The sequence below is a fragment of the Lemur catta genome, chromosome 15 (assembly GCF_020740605.2).
Source record: "Lemur catta isolate mLemCat1 chromosome 15, mLemCat1.pri, whole genome shotgun sequence".
NCBI classification, from domain to species: domain Eukaryota; kingdom Metazoa; phylum Chordata; class Mammalia; order Primates; family Lemuridae; genus Lemur; species Lemur catta.
Window position 1 is genome coordinate 5,196,377 of NC_059142.1, and position 14,889 is coordinate 5,211,265.

The 14,889-nt window shown below is 48.3% G+C and overlaps 1 protein-coding gene across 3 annotated transcripts in view; it reads right to left on the reverse strand.

The window, feature by feature from the left end:
• Positions 1 to 1,696: 1,696 nt before the first annotated feature.
• Positions 1,697 to 14,889, reverse strand: part of PIGL (phosphatidylinositol glycan anchor biosynthesis class L) — a 46,830-nt gene continuing 33,637 nt past the window's right edge. The window contains exons 4-7 of one of the 3 annotated variants that reach the window (XM_045526844.1): positions 11,862 to 11,929; positions 9,438 to 9,469; positions 8,273 to 8,406; positions 1,697 to 2,152 (exon numbers count right to left, since the gene is read on the reverse strand). In XM_045526844.1, the coding sequence (XP_045382800.1) occupies positions 2,054 to 2,152; positions 8,273 to 8,406; positions 9,438 to 9,469; positions 11,862 to 11,929 (333 nt within the window). In that variant the 3' untranslated portion in view covers positions 1,697 to 2,053. Of the gene's footprint in view, positions 2,153 to 8,272; positions 8,410 to 9,437; positions 9,470 to 11,861; positions 11,930 to 14,889 lie in introns of all 3 variants that reach the window. The other 2 variants (XM_045526843.1, XM_045526845.1) reach the window with 2 other exon arrangements.

The window sequence follows — 14,889 nt, forward strand, 5'->3', positions numbered from 1 at the left end:
TAATAAACAACAATAAAAAAATCCTTTAAAACTATAAATGTTCATTGTTGAAGGATGATCTTTAGTTAGTATTTACCTTTTGGATATATATCCTTTGAGATATATGTATGTGTGTGTGTTATATTTGTACACATATGTATATTCATTTAGCAAAAATGGGATTTGTACTATTTCTAACCTGTTTTAAAAATTTAAGATAGTGCAAACATTTACATTTTTCCTCATTTCAAAATACAACTGCGTCCCTGGATTTTTCCAGTTTTGCTATTGTAAGTAATATTCTGGTGATCTCATACTGTGTGTATCATTTTGACTTACTAAATATTCCATAGTCATAGAGTATGCACATTTGAAAAGCTCTTAGTACACATTGAGAATTGCTGTCCAGAAATGCAGGGTCGTCAGTGTCTGCCTTCCCAGTAGCAGGACAGAAGTCAGCCTGTCCTGCGACACTCTAGCCAGTGTTTGTGACTTGCTTCTAGTCACACTTTATGAAGGCTATTAGGAACTGTTGACAAATTTTAAGTAGACAAATCAATAATCAAATGTGCATTTTTGATTCCAGCTTCAGGGCCTAATAGCTCTGTCAGTCTCATGTGGTCCGTAGGAGCGTTCAGGATAATGGTGACGCTGAGCAAAGCAGAGCAGGTTTGGGTGGAGACAGAGGCTGAACAAGGTCTCTAACCTGCTGCCGTGGAGAAAGCAATTCAGGGCTTCCTCCGACAGAGGGAATGCTCATGGGCAGCGCACAGCAACACCTTTTGTTACGCACCTTCGTGACTCATCTAGTTCAGTTCTCTGATGTTGAGACTGTTATTATCTCCCATTTTGCAGATGAGAGAATTGAGGCCGAGAAAGGTTCGGCACCTTGCCTATGGTTACACTGCTGGTCATTTTGGCTTCTAACCCAGGGTCACCAACCTGTGCTCTTCATCACTACGGGTCCCTGCCACAGGCCACTTCTGGGACCATTAACTGGACTCTAAGAGTAATTTGCAAGCTAGACCTTTCAAAGAGCTTTTGTTCACAGGACAATTTTTTTATTTTTTAAAGACAGGGTCTCACTCTGTCACCCAGGCTGGAGTGCAGTGGCACAATCATCGCTCACTGTAGCCTTGAATTCCTGGGCTCAAGTGATCCTCCCACCTCAGCCTCCTGAGTAGCTGGGACTACAGGCATGCGCCACCATGCCCAGCTAATTTTTTTCATTTTTTAAGAGATGGGGTCTTGCTAAGTTGCTGAGGCTGTTCACAAATTCGTGGCCTCAAGCAATTCTCCCACCTCAGCCTCCCAAGTTTCTGGGAATACAGGTGTAAGCCACCATGCCCAGCATGTAGACAATTTTAAGACATCAGGTTCTTGAACATTAAAGAATGAAAAAGCTCCAAATTTCTCTTCTTATTTCTTACTTCACCCAAAAGACTGAGAGCTGAGAAATTCAACTGTAAGCTCTTTGAGGCAGGCCCACGCAGTCACCTCTGTGTAAAACAGGGCCCACCCCAGTGCTCTGCACGTGGACGAGTCAGTGACTGTCGCGTCGAACAGAGCAAGTTTTCCTTGGATGAAAGTGCTGATAAATAGGCCACAAAGAAAAATCAAAGGAATTATGGTTGAACTAATTCTATGTAGACTGTTGCATTGTGTGTGTGTGTTTGGTGAGCCCACTTTGGAAACTATGTAAAAATCACATCTGTGAAGTGTTTTTAGAGCACTTTTACATTCATTTATGATAACAGTGACCTGCCCAGGCTCTGTGCTAGGTTTTCAACATACACTGTGTTATTATGCAAATTGTTTTTCACAAGAGCTTGAGAAGCTAGCAAGGTACCTATTATTATCCTTGGGTTGGTTTGTTTTTGGTTCGTTGGGCTTTCTCCCAGAGGAGGAAGCTGAAGTTTGGACACCACCTGGCGACAGCGGCTCCCTTTTGCAGAGGCTGCTCTAGATGCATCTCCTCTGGCACAGGCAAATACGCCAGTGCCAGGCCAGGTCCCCTGTGCTTCGTGGTCTCTCTTCCACCTTTGTTCCTTGAATCTGAAAACTCTTCAAGGCTTCAGAGGAAGTGCAGTGAGTTGATTCTCATGTACCGGGAGAACAGAACATAGAGGCGGCGGAACCAGAGGAGCTGGCTGCGGTGGCAGGACATGGCTCTCTAGAAGAATCAAAGAGAACCAGTTATGGAACCCTTGCACCCGGGAGCTGTTCCCGTTACTTTCAGTTCTGGCCTCCTCACCTTAAATCCTTCCTCCCACTGAAATACCTCATGCCTTATCCTTACATGGCTTCTTCCTGTAACCCAGGAGCCCTCTGGATTGGCCTCCAATCGCGGCCTCCCTGTCCCACCCCGCACGTACTTCCCTGCGATTGCAGCAGACGATGCTAGCAGAAGCCAGAGCACCCACCATGAGACGCCAGGAAACTGGCAGAACAGTCTTCGCGCATCGTCTCAACACTAACAACCCAGTGAGTTAAGTACGATTATTATTGCTTTTTAAAAAATAAATAGACGAGGGAACTCATCAATCTCAAATAGCTAGGAGGTAGTAGGGCTGAGACTGGAACTCAGAGCCTGCAGTGTGAGTCACTTTGCTACCACCTCACACACCCGACACACGGCCAGGCAGCGGCGCTTCACGGGAAGCGGGCTGAGCACTCTGCCCCACCCCTCTGCACTAGGCGATCGGGAAGATACTGTCACCACCAGGAGAAGAAGAACAGGGATGCTGCGCAGGTATGGGCTGCACTTCCCACCTCGTGGGGGAGATATATATTGTTATTCAGACCTGGTGTAGTTCTTTTTTTAAGCAGAATAGATTATAGCAACTGATTTAACTAAAGTTGCTGATGGCCTAACACAAACAAAAAAGTTCTACCACGGATGGCCTAAAAATAAATAAATGGATAAAATAAAAGGTTCATGCCCGTTTTTCTCTAAGTATTAATACCATAATTAAACAGCCTCTCTAAGCTAATATCATTGTGTACCTTTATGTAAAGAACACATTTTATATTCACTGTTAGAACATACATGACTTTAGAGATATAAACACCTGTAATAACCAAGCTTTAACTGGTAAAGGGAATTCGGGCAGAACTGTCACCACAGGATATATTCAGGCAAAATATTACACAGCATTGTTTCCACAGGAAATACAACTAAAAATTTCAAATGAAATGCATTGTCAAACAAAATGGGCGTGTCAACTGACAGAACGGTGTTAAAATTTTGAAGACCGTAATAAAAATTAAATGTTTAGGAAAACACTGAGAGAAGGGATGAACTCTGTAGTCCAGATCACACCTGATTTTTCTACTTGTGACAGTCACCATGTTGCAGGGGTGTCCCACACCGCGCTGCCTGTGTGGCCCGTCCTCTGTCCACACTCGTGCAGTGAGATGCACACCCAGAGAAAGTAGCGGTTGCCAAGGTGGATGTTTCCAAACTATGCTTTTCTACTGCTTTTTGTTCATATTTTCCAAGGAACTAATAAAACATATCAAAATTTTATGTGCAATTTTGTATTCCTGCTTTTTCCCCTCTTTTGAAGCGTTTTCACTACATATCCTTCACAACTGTGATTTTACTGGTTATATAGTACTGTATCCTTCATCTGCTGAATATTGGTTCCTATTTCAGCTATTATAAATTATTCTAATGGTCATCCTTGCACATATATTTCTGGACATATCTTTGTTCATTTCCTTAGGATAAAATTCATGCCGAGATGGAGGGCGCGGGGGTGGGGGTTCTGCCAGAGAGGGTCCCCAAACTTGAAGCTTGGGTTCTACTAGAACCAGGGGCTCCCTAGCCTCTGAGAGGAGGCTGGTGAGAAAATGCTGTCCATTGGGGTGGCCCGCTGCAGTGCACGGCAAGTTTGATGCCTGAGACCAGCACTGAGCTGAGCCACCTACAGGGTCAGAGACGGCCCCGAACTGCTGTCAGAGGATCTGACTCTGGCCTTCCAGCAACTGCAAACTCTCAGCACAGAGGAAGAGAGGTATAAATGCCCCAAATTCAACAACCAAAAATATCTTCCCCCTCATTATAAAAATTACTAAAGGAAATGCATGAGCAAAACGTGCACCCAGAGGGATTGTGTGGGAAACAGGAACCATGGGGGGCGGGAGTACGGCGTACAACAGTAACAATACTGTAAGCCACAACGTCAAGGGCAGGTGATCACGTGCAGTTAAAACATGCATGATTTCTTGTGCTAAGGAGGACAAATACTAACTCTATGCTTTGAATTTTATAGTTAGGGATGATACTAAAATTTTAGCAGTCACACAAATAGCAGGGGAAGAGGAGGAAGAGGGGCTGTGCAAAACCTGACCAACCCAACTGAAGGCAGGAAGTGGGGGGTGGGAAATGATTTGGAAAACACAAAATTAGATAGTAGATAGATGTAAGTCCAAATACTAAATACACTCCCTATAAGATATTTCAGAGCAGTATTTAAAAAATCCAACTATATGCTACTTTCAGAAAACACAACTAAAAGTCACAACAAAAGGCTTCAAAATTATGATTTTACCGGTTATATTGTACTGTATCATTCAGCTGCTGAATATTAGTTCCTAATATTAAAGGATTAAAGAAACAAAAAGATAAACCATGCAGATACTATCTAAAGAAAGCTAGTATAGCAATATTATTAAAATAGTATGTAAGTCAGAAACCATTACTAAAGAGAGACATTATAGGATAATAAAGGAAATAATCTGCTAACAAGGAATAACAGCTTTGATTTTTTTTCTGCACCTAAAAACACAGTAAGCAAAAATTGACAAAGACAAATGGTCAAATCCTGATTCAAGATGGGAGATCTTTACATACTTGTACCAGAAAGTAATAAATCAAAAGGTAAAAAACAAGATACAAAAATTTTGACCTGTAAGGCCAAGGTGGGAGCATTGCTTGAGGCCAGGAGGTTGATACCAGGCTGAGCAACATAGTGAGATGCCATCTCTACAGAAAAATACAACAATTAGCCAGGCATGGTGATGTGCACCTGTTGTCCCAGCCACTCAGCAGGCTCAGGTGGGAGGATCACTTGAGCCCAGGAGATTGAGGCTGCAGTGAGCTGTGATGATGCCACTGCACTCTAGCCTGGGCAACAGAGTGAAATTCTGTCTCCAAAAAAAAAAAAAAAATTTGGACCAACACTAAGCTTGACCTACTAGTTATATCTAGAACCCAGAATGCAACAAGTAGAGAACACATGTTCTTTTTAGGAACACATATTAAGATTTACAAAAATTGATCATATTGACCATAAATTAAGGCAATAAGGAAATCTCAATAAATTTTTAAAAATCAATATTATACAAACCACATAGCTATTAAATTATAAATCAACAGCCAAAAGACCACATGCACACAAACATCTATCCAGTCGATTCTCATGATTTGCAGTAGTTAATGTTCTATAAAGTCACTGAGAACACTGAATTAGTCACTACTGATCCATTTTTCCTAGGGAAAATACAGGGTTGGGTTCTTGCAAACCTTGGGCCACACTGTCATCAATAGATCAATACTGATCAATACCTAACTTTGTTTTATGTGTGTTTCTATTTAAAGACTTCTTATGTAATATATATTGTTGATTCATTAGCATTGAACTCATGGCCAACAGCACCATAATGCATGCCTGAATGAAGCTTATCAAACACATGTAAGGCACAGTATAGCCTCTTGTGCTTAGGAACACAAGACAACACTGTAGCACCATTCTTAGAGGCCACTTTAAACAACAAAATTAAAAAATCCACAAAAATGAGAAAAATGGGGCATTAAATATACCATGAAAATGACACTTGTTTACAGTATGAGAGCTGAAACAAGAAGGCAAGTGTTGCCTATTCAACCTCACGTGGGAACATGCACGTGTGCATCAGTGACAGATTTTTCACTGCTCTGTGAGTGTCTGTGAATGACCACAAAAGCACCCAAGAGTATTGATTTTGGAGTTATAAATGAATTTTAGCAAGTACAGGCGCACTCACAAATATGGAACTATGAATAAGGAGGATTGACACACACATTTGTAATCTATAAACTACACCCCTAAAAACCTCATAGATTAAATAGGAACTCACAATGGAAACTACAAATTACTTATAACTAAATGGCAGTGGAAGAACTATGAAACTTGTCAAGTGTTGCTAAAGGAATACTTCCAGGGAAATTAATAGTATTAAAGTGTATTTTTCTTAAAGATCGAAAATGGAAATGAAGCTAACCTTTCAAGTTCAAGAGATTTAAAAAAGAATAGAATAAAACATAAATGAAGACAGAAATAATATAGTACAAAATCAAGGCACTATAGACGGAACGAGAATATTTCTGCTCCGTCCTGCATTGTCAGCCTCTAGCAAAGTGCCTCTTAGTGGGTATAAAGGTTTATAGTAGTAAATTTAGAAAACAAAGCTAAATAAACAAACAAATCATTATCTTGAGTTTCAAACAAAATGGTTTTCTCAATTTTTTCTTTTTCTTTTTTTTAGAGATGGGGGGGGGGGTCTCACTTTGTTGCCCAAGCCAGCCTTGAACTCCTGAGTACAAGAGACCCTCCTGCCTCAGCCTCCTGAGTAGCCGAGACTACGCTCGCACCACCACGCCCGGCTCGGCTCTGTTTTCCCTCACTGTTCCCTTCCCTCCATAAGGGACTTACGTCCACTGGGGGTTGCACCTGGAGACACACTGGGGAACGAGTCCCCTCAACTCGCCCTCTCCCTAAGGCTGGTGGCACTGAGAGCCACCTGCCCCGCTGACAGCTGAGAGTTTCCCTGTCAGGGCCTCCCTGGCAAAGCGGCTTCTGCGGGCTGCCCCACTGGCTCTTCACAGAGCCCCCGGCAGGTCTGAATCCTCCTAAGCTCAAGCTGGGGCACTGCTCCGTGTGGAACAGTGAAAACTGGCAAATCAAACGTCCAGCAATAAGGGATTCATTATTTATTTATTTTTTTTGAGACAGAGTCTTGCTCTGTCACCTTGGCTAGAGTGCCGTGGTAAGCAGCCTAGCTCACAGCAACCTCAAACTCTTTGGCTCAAGCGATCCTCCTGCCTTAGCCTCCCGAGTAGTTGGGACTATAGGCGCACATCACCATGCCCGGCTAATTTTTCTGTTTTTAGTAGAGACGGGGTCTCACTCTTGCTCAGGCTGGTCTCGAACTCCTGAGCTCAAGCGATCCTCTCGCCCTGGCCTCCCAGAGTGCTAGGATCACAGGCGTGAGCCATGCGCCCGGCCAGATTCATGATATGTTTGATGGCACATCCATACACTGGCATGATAGGCAGCCTTTATAGCTTGACTACTTAATCACACAGGAGAAAATGCTCATGAGATATTGTTAAAGCAGGTTTTAAACAGTAAGCACTGTGTGATCTCATTAAAAAAAAATATATATATATATAAGGAGTAGAAGGATGTAGCCCATTATGTTAACAATGATTACCTCTGAGTGCTGGGATTACAGGTAATTTTTCTTATTTTCATTTTCTTCCTGATGCTTTTATGTATTTCTAGATTTTCTACAATGAGCATGTGTTATTTACTTTTTAAAAAAGCATATTATTGTTATTATTATTTTTAATTGAGGCAGATCTTGCTATGTTGCCCAGGCTGGCGTTGAACTCCTGGGCTCAAGCAATCCTCCTGCCTCAGCCTCTTCAGTAGCTGGGACAACAGGCATGAGCCACCATGCCCATCTTTACTTCTATAATCAGAAAAGAAGGCCAAAGTCATTGAAAATCTGTGCCTCCAGCCAGGTGCGGTGGCTCACACCTGTAATCCTAGCACTCTAGGAGGCTGAGGCGGGTGGATCGCTCGAGGTCAGGAGTTCGAGACCAGCCTGAGCAATAGTGAGACCCCGTCTCTACTAAAAAATAGAAATTATCTGGCCAACTAAAAATATATAGAGAAAAAAATTAGCCGGGCATGTGGCGCATGCCTGTAGTCCCAGCTACTCGGGAGGCTGAGGCAGGAGGATCGCTTGAGCCCAGGAGTTTGAGGTTGCTGTGAGCTAGGCTGACGCCATGGCACTCACTCTAGCCCGGGCAACAGAGCGAGACTCTGTCTCAAAAAAAAAAAAAAAGAAAGAAAATCTGTGCCTCCCAAGGTTTAGCCAGCCTGCTCCTCACACCTGGGGACAGACGCTGAGCCGCCATGGAAGGCCTTTGGTCCGGGCCTCTGCAGGGGCAGGGCTTTGAGGAGCCGGGGGTCTGGGGCATAGATCTGAGTCGAGGTGACCAGGAATTTGCCATCCTCACCTTGGCCCGGGCCACTTCTGCGCTGGTGAGCACGAAGAGGACGTCGTGGGAGTGTAGCAGAGACCAGGGCAGGTCCAGGAGGGAGAGGTACTTGCGCAGCACATTCACAGACCGCAGCGTGAGCACCGGGCACCCTGCTGGGAGGGGCGGGAGCAGTGAGGCGCCCGGCGGCCCCAGCCAGATTTCGCACCGAGCACCCTCCCTCTCCCCTGTGGCTCAGAGCAGGGCAGGCCGTGGGCACAGGGTTGCCAGGTATCTCCATGGCACCAAAGCTGCTCTTTGCCCAGCATTCCCGGAGCCAGGAAGAACGAAAGGGCCACCGAGGACCTGGCTTCTACCTGCCACATGCCCTCACGAGAAGAGGCTGGTTGCTAGGGGTTGGGATCTGGATACCTCAAGGCCAAGGGTAGGTGATGGGGACAGGAATTTCTGCACTGGGACGCCAGAGACCTGGCTGCAGTTCTGTCACTCAAGGACTGACAGACTTGGCAAAGTCCCTTAACCACTCTGAGGCTCAAGTTTTCTAATCTGTAAAATGGTGTTGACAGGGTGAGACCTGCCCGTGTCACAGGGTTGATAAAAGAATGAAATGGACTAGTCATGTTTTAGGGACCTTACAGTTTGGTGGGCTCAGTCAGCCCAAGCAGAAAGGGCACATCTTATGTTTTCCCCCGAATCATCACATCACTCCTGAGGGTATGGCAGACCAGAAACTGGCTCAGAGAGGCCAAGCCTGGTGTCGTGCAGTGACCGGCAGGTGGGGTCAGACACCTTCCCGAGGGCTGGGAAGAGTCCTCACGCAAGCACATCGGTCCATCAAGCACCCGTTGGTCATTTACAACCTGGCTAATTAACTGGAGGATGGGATGTGAGTTCGGGTGGACAGACAGGAGGAATTCTAGGGGTGGAAAAGACCTACCCCCGGAGAGAGCCTGACAGGAGGGGCAAGCCCGGCCTCCCTGGTCGTCGGAGGCAGCCCTGCTGCAGGCACGTGCCCGGGATGCAGCCTGCCGGGCACCCGAGCTGGGTCAGGAAGGGTGCGACCAGCCTCCGCCTCCCTGGCTCTGCTCGGCCTGGGGCAGCCCTCTGCATGTTGGCAAATTTCTCTCTGGCAAGTTTTTAGAGGGAGAAAGTAGCAGCCTTTTGCAAGAGGGACAGGCCTTACCTTCAGGTAACTTCTTTTCTGAGCGCAGGGCCCTGGAGGAGGGAAAGGGCGAGAATGAGAGAGTGAGAATCGTCTGTTCCTTAGGGAACAGGAGGGGCCGTGGAGGAGGCCTGCCCTGCCCGTGGTCCCCTCCACAGGGGCTTCCAGGCGGTTTCTTTCGTGTAAATCACCTCATAGACTTCCAGGATTCCCTACCTCTGGCTATAGCTGAGGGGGGCCAGGTGGGCACCTTGCCCAAGGACAGCCAATCGGAGGCTGGTCTGTGGCTCACGGTGCCCTGGTCCAAGCTTTGCCCTTAGAGGATGAAGGTGGCCACTTTGGACTCTTCAACGTTTTCCTCTTGAAATTATAATATGAGTATGGTAGGGGAATATTTTTTTTGAGAAGGAGTCTCACTTTGTCACTTGGGCTAGAGTGCCTTGGCGTCAGCCTAGCTCATAGCAACCTCAAACTCCTGGGCTCAAGTGATCCTCCTGCCTCAGCCTCCCGAGTAGCTGGGATTATAGGCGCTTGCCATGAGGCCCGGCTAGTTTTTTCTATTTTTGGTAGAGACGGGGTCTCGCTCTTGCTCAGGCTGGTCTCGAACTCCTGAGCTCAAGCAATCCTCCTGCCTCGGGCTCCCAGAGAGCTAGGATTACAGGCGTGAGGCCCTGCGCCTGGCCACTAGGGGAATATTTTAAAGTGTTAATGCTATTTCTTCCCTGATACTTCCTTTCTCCTTTCCGACCTCCCCACTCGCCCCTCCGACAGGGAAGGCCATTCTGCGCTGGCTGCCTGCAGGGGGGGGACGAGGCGGGCCCAGCGGCAGGGAGCTGCAAACCTCTGCCCTGCGTTGCTGTTTACAAAGCCGGGGCGGAGGAGGACAGGTAGGCAGCCCTTCCCCACAGACACACAGGCACAGGGCGGGGACTCTCAGGAGCAGGGTTAGAGACGCTGAGAGAGAACCGACAGACGTGTGGAACCGACTGCCTGGCAGGGCCCTGAGCAGTAGAAAAACCTGAGACAGGTTCCCGGGATCCTGAGAATGAGTTGATGGTCCCACACTTGGGGCAGAGCCCTGCGGCCATTCTGCGTGTGAGGTGGCCAGGGTACCCGAGGGGAGAGGCAGCGCTGCAGGGGCACGCCCCGATTCACACTCACAGCCCTTAATGCCACGGAGGACTCTGTCCTGAGAAGGGTCAGGGAGGGAGCCCTGGTGACCACACGGTTGGAAAGACCACCCTTGGGCGGCCCCATTTTTCCACATATCTTCACAAAAAATTGCATCTGGGACTGTGACTGCAGGATGTGTCTTTCCTGAACCTGAAGGGACCTAATGCCATGAGCAACATGTCTCCTCCACAGCTGTGGCCTGTGGCTGGGCCGGAAGCGAACAGTCGTCACAAGAGGGGAGAGCAGTCTGGCCTCCCCTCATCCCATGGTCAGGGACACAGAGAGGGCCGTCTGGAGAGACTATATGGTAATCATTTCCATTAATAGCATCTCCCACTCGGCGATGTACAGTTTAGGGACAAGACTGCAGGGTCCTCGGGCTGGACTGGCCACACACCTCTGACAGAATAACGAGCAGGGAACCAGGACTCCTGGGTCCCACCGCTGCCTCTGCCATCACTCAGCCCTGTCGTGCCGGGCAAACACTTCACGGCTCAGTAAAAGGAGGTGGTTGGAACTCATGGTTGGCGAGGTCATGTCCAACTTCACATGTCACACTGCTCCAGCCTGAGAATGCCGGGCATGTTTAGAAGGTTATCAGGTAAGTCCTTCCCTTCAGTAGCTAGGACGGGCCCCCACCGCTGGCCAGGGGCCCAAGAGAAGCACTTCACTGGGGGACAGGAGACCAGGTCCATGTCTGTGTGACCCTATGTCGTCACTCAGTATTTTGGGGTTCCATTTTGTTTTTATCAGTAAAATGTTGGTAGAATAGGGTGATAAATATCAGTAGAATAGGGTGACTGTGAAGAACAAATGAGATTTCATGTTATCTATATATATATATTCCTTCTCCAAAGAAAGATTTGAGCTAGTGAATGAAACCCATAATGGAAGATGACACAATAAGTCATCTTACAGGAAGTGGAAAGAAGCCAGGAGGCACACTGAGTCGCAGAACTCATTCCTCAAAGTCTCGTTCATGGGCTGCAGGGGCTGCAAACGTGGCCCTGAAGCTTTCTGTGGCCACAGCAAAGAGAGAAATACGTTACCCCCGTTTTCAGTATCCAGAGGGTAAAAACCATTCGGCTGTTCAGGAGACGGGCATGCCTGCTAGCACTGGAGAGAGACTTCTCGCAGACACGGGGAGAGGTAGCGAGCAACATGGATAATCCAGCAGTGACTTTCATGGGGCCCAGAGAACACGAGGGAAAGTGCTTTAGAAACCGGGAACCCCGAGCAAAATGAGCCACCCCCATCACCAGAGAGTCGTACCTCACAGCCGCGTACAGGGCCACGTGGTTGCTGTGGCCGCTGACTCCCCCTGCATCAAAGGTCACCACCTGTGGAGAAACACAGGGTCCCACTGGTGACTGTCTAGTGCTTTGTCCACTGCCCGCTCCCGAGCAGCCGTCTCCATTCCCTGAGGAAGGAAAGGAGCGAGTAGAACCCTGAGACTGGTCACACTGGGGCACACCTGAGCCGACTCCTGAGCAGCTGCAGCTCGGTGGCGTGTCACCATTGCTTTGGCTGACTGTGCGGGGACCGTTCCTGTGGGTCTGACTGTTTACTCCTGTTCTGACCAGCCGAGCACGTGGAATTCAGGTGCGGCAGAAATGTGGGCTCAGGTATCTTTGTTGCTTATCTGCTTGGCCATTTCTCAGCACGTTCAGTGCTCCTGGCTGGCTCTGTGTGAACTCTGTTCATGCACACGTGGCCTGATTTATTTGGTCTCTTTCCCTCATGCCACACTGAGGGCACAAAAGCTGAGGGACAACGTCCACCATGCCCTGCGGTCGAGTTCCTAGAAAAAGCGTATTTATTCAGAGACTGCTTCTGTTTCCATTTTCACAAATTTATCAACATATTTTATTAACCACAAGCTCAGTCTAGGTTCCAACATTTCATTTCTGCACAGATGGATTAAAAGAATCAAAGGATAGTTTAAATAATAATAATAACAACAATAATAAGGATAACTAGAATAATAAAAGAAATCTAAGAAAGCAAGGACTCATGAAAGAAATAGGGTGGTTGGTTAGGGATATGGGAAGAGGCAAACTGTCCCCAAGGAAAGAAGGTAACCACACAGCAAGGACAAAGGAACCTGGAACTGGGGTTGGAATGGGCTGGGAAGGGATTCACTCGGTCTGTTTTTAAACTGTAAAACGTGTCAACTTCATGCACAGAAAACCCTGTGTAATAATAAGGGCAGTAACACTGGTTGAGCAGGGGACCAACCCCACCGTACCCCCGGCAGGCTGAGGACACAGAGGCCGCGGCCGCGTCGCCTTGCCAGTGCCTGGCGGGGCTGCGGGAGAAAGCGCCGCGTGCGACTCGGGGCGCCTGCATGCTCACTCCGACAGCGGCCAGCGGCCACGTGAGTTTAGACAAGGTTGCTTCTCCTGGGGTCTGGGTGGTCTCATCTGTGCGGCAGTGTGGCCTGTGGGCAGCACACACTGGCTAACGGGGTTACCACGGCAGCCACTGATGGGTCCCTAGTTGAAAGGACAATAACACAGTTAACTTCGTTGTTCGTGGCACCAAACACGCACGCACATTTTTAATAATTCAGAAGACATCTCAGGCTCCTGTCATCGCGCCTCAGACCCTCAGTGTTCACCACGCTGGCAAAGTTAGCAGAAGTGGGGGTAATGGGCGAATTCTAACGACAGGATGCCAGAATTCACTCAAGTCTTCTTCCAATGGTCAGTGTCATTATATTTCTATCCAAACCAGATCACTCTTACGAGCTCATCAATGGAGTTCACATAGGAATAAAAAATGACAATTTTCATGCTTCTACCACTTCTCACTTTCCAAACTCTTTCAGGTTCATTTGTCGAGTTGCCCTTTGGGTTCCCGGAAGACTGAGCCAGGAACCCGGGAGACGGCTGCGTGTCTTCCTGAGCACTTCGGTAACAGACGTAAGGTGAGTTACCTGACGTTACTGAGCCAGGCGCGGAGGTCAAAACCGCTCTCACTGTGATGACAGAAGGACACGTGGTGCCCAGAGGATGCGTGAGTGGACACATTTTTAACGTAGTTTTCTCCAAAGTAGTAAACAAGTACCTTGCCAGCTGAGCTAAGCGTGGCTGTTGCCTTCACAGGCCGCCCACCACGCGCAGTGCTGGCCGGAACCACGCAGCCGTGGACACAGGCAGAGACTTTGCGGGGTCGGGGCTGGTCCAAGGCACCCTGGCCCCCACTGCACGGGCCAGGCCGACACCGCTGGCCTGGCAGGATCAAATGTGAGAGGCAGAGCAGTGGAAACCACCACAAAACACAACGTCTGGTCACCAAACATTCACTGAGCGCCAGTGCGCCTTGGCCACCGGGAGACCGGTGAGAATCTGGCCACCACGAGACTTGGGAACTTTGGGAACATCATGAAGAGCCAGCGCCAGCTCAGGGGAACTCCGGGTGATCTCAAGGTGGTCTCCTGAGGACGGAGAGAAGGTTTCTGCCATGGCACGGCCCCCTTGGTTAAACCGAGCAGCCTCTGACAGAGCTCCTGCCCCTTCCTTTTGTCTCAGCCACTGCTGCGGAGTCCACGGGACCACGTGCTCGGCAGAGGCAGCCTCCCCAGGGCCGGGCAGCCGGGCTGAGCTTCACTATTAGCATGTGTTTCCCTCTCCCCTGGCCACCTGCCGGTCCCTGCACCGTCCCTCTCAGAGTCTCAGCCCTTCCGTGCAAAGCTCAGGTCCCAGTTAAAAAGTAACTTATCCTTGGAAGGGCCATTGCCTCGGTGTGGATGAGGCTCCAGAGAAAGATTTCTTGGTAGGATGAATAATCCTCCCCCAAATGTGTCCTAATCCCTGAAACCTGTGAACGTTACCTCGTGTGGCAAAAGGGACTTTGCAAATGTGAGTCAGTTAAGGGTGTGACGTGGGGAGATTACCCTGGATCAGTTGGTGAGCCTGACATGACCCCAAAGGTCCTTATAGGAGGGACATAGGAGGGTCGGAGTCAGAGGAGAATGCAACGTGACAACAGAAGCAGAAAGTGGAGCGACACGTTTTGAAGACTGAGGAAGAGGCCACAACTCAAGGCACACAGGCAGCCGAGAGATGCTGGAGCTGGCAAGGAAACTGGTTCTCCCCGCGGAGCCTCTAGAAGGAGCCGGCTGCCCACGCCCGATCTCAGCTCAGTGAAGCTGATTTTGGACGTCTGCCCTCTGGAACTGTAAAAGCATAACTTTGTGTTGTTTTGAGCCACTAGGTTTGTGGCGTTTTGTTACAACAGCCACAGGAAGCTAATATAAGGAGAAAAACTACCTTGGGGATGAGGTTTGGGATACGGC